We start from the raw sequence: 6000 nt of genomic DNA on the forward strand, positions 1-6000 counted from the left end.
AATAGCTTTAAATACATGAACAGTACTATTTTTGTATGAGAATATACAAAATGATGGGCATTGTATGTGTAGTCTAGTATAGAAAGGAGTTACTGTTATTATTTTTATAAATGAACAAATCTTACGTTGTCACTTTTGTAGCAAAAACAAATTAGTTATTCACCAGGAGTATGCAGCATAGAACACCAGCAAGAGATAACCAAACTGAAGACAGATTTGGAAAAGAAAAGTATCTTTTATGAAGAAGAATTATCTAAAAGAGAGGGAATACACGCAAATGAGATTAAAAATCTGAAGAAAGAACTGCATGATTCAGAAGGCCAGCAACTGGCTCTCAACAAAGAAATTATGGTTTTAAAAGACAAATTGGAAAAAACCAGGAGAGAAAGGTAAGAATCAAGTTATAAAAATATTAAGTATCTGTTACATGTCAAGTTCCGGAGATACATAGGCAATAAACATCCCAGTTCTCAAGGAGTCCAAGGTCAAGTTTCTTACATAGAAAATCATAGTATGTACTATACAGTGTGTGGTAGAAAAGCAAGTGTGACAAGTATATGAGTACACACAGAAGAGGCACAGAAAGAGCCTGGTACATCTAGGCTTTTTGGACAAAACAGTGTCTAAGATGAGGCCTAAAAAGTAAGTAAGGAAAAAGAGTGTAGTCAGAGGTAGCAGAAAATGCTAAGATACAGAGAAAGGGAAACAGCACATTTAGAAAATGAAAGCTGTCTACTGTAGGGGAAGTTGTGAAAAACAAGGCTAGACAGGAAAATAGAGGCAAGATCATGAATTAATGCAAGGCATTTGGGCTTCATTCTGAGGCCAGTGAAGAAAAGTGACATGGTTATTTTTATATTTTTGAACAATAATTCTTGCTACTCTGTGGAGAATTGTTTAAAAGGAGCAGACAGAAGGTAGGCCATCTCCCAGCTGTGAGAGATGAGCTGCTGGTCCTCAGATGGTGATGGAAAGTTGGAAAGAGTGGCATGGATTCAGAGGGTATCTAGAAGACAGGACCTGCAAGACCTGATAATCAGCTACAAGAAATGAAGGGTGGGAAAAATTATTAGTAATACTTATGTACCTAGATTTTAGGCAGCTGAGTATATGTTACTATCATTGTCAACTTAGTATTGGAAACCTCAGTATACTCAATTTGGTGTACTCATTCACTCAACAAAATTGTTTTAGAACCTCCTATATGCAAAGCACTGCTGTAAACATAGCAGTGAACAAACAAACCCCGCCCCCCCAAATCACTATCCTTATGGAGCTTTCCTAAGAGTAATTAAAAGACAATAAAATAAGTAAATTATAGAACATAATAAATAATGGTAAATGCTAAGAATGAAAATTAAGTAGGAAATAGCTATGAAGTATAGAGGGGGAGAATTAAATTTTCAGATTTTCTTTTAACCTGTAGTAGTAGAAGACAAATTGGAGAATATGGGCATAGATAGAGGTAAATAGGAGGTTAGGATCTTATTTATGTGGTGGGCTTTCATACTGAGTTTGGCATGTTGAATGTGAGGCACCTGGTCAGTGGTTTATGGCCCAGGAAAGTGTCAGATGCAAATTGGAGGTGAGAGGTCATTGTAGATCCTGAGTGAAGCCAGGTGCTCCAATTGAGCTACCTAGGGAGAAGGAGAAGAGACAGCACTGGGGCAGAGTTCCACGGAGCACTGTATCTACAGGAAGGATGGAAGATGAGGAGTTCACAAAGACTGCTGAGAAGCCAGAGACTGTGTCTGCAGTCTGGAGAGTGTGATTTCATCAAAGCTGAGACAAGACAGCAGTTCATGACAGGGAGAATGGACCACACTTTCCAAGATGGATTGAGTGGGTAACAAAGTCACTAGTGAGTTTCATTAAGAGCTGGTTTGGTGGAGGGTGGAACATATGACAGATACTAATGTTGTGGGGAGCAGTTATGTGGTGAAAAAGAGTACAGCAAAGTGTTTCAAGATACTTACCAGTGAGCAAGAAGATAAGACAAGTGGGAAATGAAGTGTGACATGGTATAGGGAGTTTTGTTTTGTTTTAATATGAGACAGACTTAAACTTATCTAATGCTGTTAGGAAAAACCAAGGATGATTTTACACAAAAATTTTACTGAGTTTATTTATGCATATATTTTTCTGAAGAACTTGCAATTTTGTTATTTTGAAGTTATTTCTGTGTTAGGAAGATTCTTAAACATAACTGAATTTAACACTTAAGTGACGTATTTGCTTGGAGATAGGATGATTTCTTGTCCTTGAATTTATAATTTACATTTTAATGTAGGTTCAGTAATTTAGATGTATAAGGAATTAAGATCACTCGTCACGGGGGCTGGGGATTTAGCTCAGCGGCAAAGTGCCTGCCTGGCAAGCGCAAGGTCGTGAGTTCGGTTCCCAGTACCGGAGAAAAAACCAAAAAAAAGATCACTCGTCACGTTCTTTATTCACTTGGCAGCAATTATGGAATTACCTAGATTACTTTATTTGTTGTTAACATCCTCCATCAAATTGTCATAGCCATGACAATGCAGTCTTCAAAACTGATTTCCATTTTTTGCTTAGGAGGCTTTTAAAAGTCTGTTAAAACTGTGTTCATTTCTTTCTTTCTTTCTTTTTTCTTCTTTGGGACAGTCTTGCTGAGTAGTTCAGGCTGGCCTTGAACTCTCAGTAACCCCCTGCCTCAGCCTCCCGAGGGCTAGGATTACAGGTGTGCACCACAACACCAGCTTTAGAACTATGTTCACTTTTAAACATAGCCTTGAATCAGTTTCGGCCCCAGAGCTATCATGTTTATAAGTTTTATAATATTAAATTTGTCATGTATGTTTATGTCATAAAGAGAAGGATTGAGAGAATTGAGAGAACTGTTGGGAATTTCACAGTGAATTTTCTATGAGCTGAGAGCAAGGAATCATACCGTGGTATCTTCTCCTCCTGCGCCAACTTCCTCCTTTCCCAATACTTCTTAATACATGCATGATCAGATAAGATGAGCATGGTCAGCATGTCTGTAGTCACGGGGATTTCTTAGATGTTTAAGTGAAAAATAAGTGGATGTTATAAAGCAGACAAGTCTATAGACTAAAATCACATGAGTGTGACTTTCATATGTAAGGGAAAGGATTGGGGTTTGTAACTCAAGATATATGTAAGTAAAGTAGTCAATATGATAGCCAATTTGAAATACGGTTACTTTCCATAAACTCGCTTCCACTGTGGCATTTTCTAGAATCACCTGCATATATAGAGGACGCGTAACAAAGTGCTTTTTTAGAATGCTAGTCTTCCGTCTTTCTAATGTATTTATTAATTAATGCCTTGGTGAAGGGAAAGTTCTCGGTGCTGTCAAGATTGGCCTCAGGGGTCACTGAGCAGTTCACAGTAATAGATATCTCTCACATTTTCACTTCCCTTAGCCAGTAGACTCTGTACTGGGAAAGTAGTAATCTCAGGCTCATTGATTGTAGGCTACTGGTGGGTCCAAGTTTCCAGGACCCAGTCTAGAAGTAGAAAACAAAATAATATTAGATGGTTGGGAAAACTTGATTTGATTCTGTGGATTTGGCAGGTTGCTTAGTGGTTATGTCAGAATGTCCTTGGCTTTGCTAAATAACAGTATTTATAGGTAAGAAGTATATCTGCAACTGCTTCTCATTAGTTCTGAAGAACAATGAAATAAGTACACAGTAATGAAGCAATGAAGTGAAATGTTAACATTTGGGGAATCTGGGTGAAGAGGATGCTGGAATTCTTTATACCATTATTGTAACTTTTCTATAAAGTTACAAATTAACTTCTAAATATTAACAAAATATGGAATACTATTCTGAATGAAATCAGTAAAACTAAGAAGTGGCTAGCCCAGTGTTGAGGGCGTATGACTTTGTATTTTCTAAGAATATTGTGATACAGATGCATAAAGAAAACTGTCTAATATGTCCCAGGTCAGTTTGTTTTTGGATTAAACTTAAGCAGTTGGAAATTACTGGTTTCATTTTGTTAGCTGATTTTATTAACCTTCATGAAATTTTCCCTGATTATACCATCTAAATTAGCCACCCATCCCAAATAACATTTACAGCATTATCATATATTATACTTCTTTATAGAATTTATCTGAAATTAGCTCATTTACACACTTTTCATTGCCTATCATACCCTTACAAGAATATAAGCTCTAAGAGAGCAGGGCATATCTGTCAAGCCCACAGCAATTCCTCAGCACCTTGTAGATACTCTATAAATACTTCTTAAATGGATGAAAGAACCAGTCAGTTTTACTGTATTAGAAATTCTTCAAAAGTGCTTTTAGCAGGCTTATCATTGCATACAATCATGCTGAGTTCTGAGTAATTTTTCTGTAGTTCAAACTGATATTTATGTATTTATTATATTAACTATTACAAAAAATTAAGTTTTCAGTTGAAATTCCTTTTTTTCCTTTCATGTTTTGAACTGTGTTAGTCAAAGTGAAAGGGAAGAATTTGAAAATGAGTTCAAACAACAATATGAGCGAGAAAAAGTGTTACTAACTGAAGAAAATAAAAAGTTGACAAGTGAACTTGATAAGGTGAGTGGTTTAGTCTCACTTGTACTAATTGAGCACTCGCTAGATCGTCAACACTGGTAGACTTGTGGGTATGATCTTATATGTTTTATACATTTTTGGTTTAAAAGTCTTCTATATGAGCTATGAATGCTTATAACCAGAAGTTTTTTGTTATACACATCTGTGACAGCAGTCTTCTGGAAAGAAAGTTTTTCTTATCTTACCATCTTTGTCCCATTTACTTTTGAGCTTCTAGTCTTTATTCTTTATTTTCCTTTCCAACTGTGCTTTCTTTCTCTCTTCTTTCATATTCATCACTTCCCCTGTCATCGATTGCTAAGTGGATGGATGACTAAGTTCAGACTGAATCTAGACTGGTCTTTGGTGAGATGAGAGACACTTAGGCCAAACTTGAAAAAATTAAAATGACTTGTTTTCAGATTTACAATAGAGAACTGATAATAGCTAGAAATGATACCAAAGGTAGGTAGGTAATAATCCAAAGAAATCACCTCTGCCTAGGTTTGAAGATCGTGTATTAAACTTAGAAGTAGACATATTTATGAACAAATTTCATATGTTTAAATGAATTTTCTTCCATTTAGTATCTCAGATTTCTCAAACTGCTACCATTCTATATTTCTTCTACTAGTTCCCACAAAGAATTATAAAAAATCCTAATGTTAACCAGAAATTTGCATAGTTCTGTTTATATTTAAATCAAGATAATCCATTATGTACATTTTATAATGATTTCTGGATTTTCCTCCAGTAAAAGTAGTAATATGTTCAGTTATTAGTTATTCTGATAACAAATTGAAAGACCATGGTTAAATAATGATAAAAATACCCTTTCTATTCTTTCTTAATTTTCTGTTTTCACATAGCTGTCTTTTTTTCGGTACATTCTCCATAAGTATTTAGCATTCAAAAACGTGATGTGGACGGGAGTGATGGTGCGCGCTTGCAGTCCCAACACTTGGGAGGCTGAGGCAAAAAATCACACATTTGAAGCTACTCTTGGCTTCTTCTTTCATGGTCAGAGGGGACTGCATAATGAGATCATGTCTCAAAAAATTCTTTTTAAAATAAAAATAAGCATTTTGCTATAAGTAAGCATTTACAGGATTTAAAAAATAACCTTTATTTTCTAAACATTTAAAAACGATTTTTCTTGTTTGGTTGACAGTTACTTGAAAAACAGTATTATTCATTTTGTAAAGTCTTAGAAAGCTAATGCATGTAAATAGGCTGAATAGTAAACAGCATAGTTTTTTAAAAGTGTGACTACTAGTATATGAGCTTTATTGTAAAAGTCTTAGTTATTTCTTCTAAATAAGATGAACATTGTCTGAATTTTATCCAAATAAGTCATATAATTGTTACTTGATATATTTGACTAATAAGAGTTATCTTGAAGGTTAAAATGTATATGAAATAAATAA

The 6000-nt window shown here is 35.1% G+C and overlaps 1 protein-coding gene across 1 annotated transcript in view; it reads left to right on the forward strand.

The window, feature by feature from the left end:
- The window catches only part of Cdc42bpa (CDC42 binding protein kinase alpha (DMPK-like)), a gene marked incomplete at its 5' end in the record, with an annotated part of 272087 nt that overhangs the window by 192418 nt on the left and 73669 nt on the right, over positions 1-6000 (forward strand). Inside the window, 2 exon segments of the mRNA XM_005374798.2 lie at positions 142-389; positions 4471-4576. Coding sequence (XP_005374855.1) covers positions 142-389; positions 4471-4576 — 354 coding nt within the window.

Source organism: Chinchilla lanigera, unplaced genomic scaffold (genome assembly GCF_000276665.1).
Source record: "Chinchilla lanigera isolate Chin_1 unplaced genomic scaffold, ChiLan1.0 scaffold00005, whole genome shotgun sequence".
Lineage (NCBI taxonomy): Eukaryota > Metazoa > Chordata > Mammalia > Rodentia > Chinchillidae > Chinchilla > Chinchilla lanigera.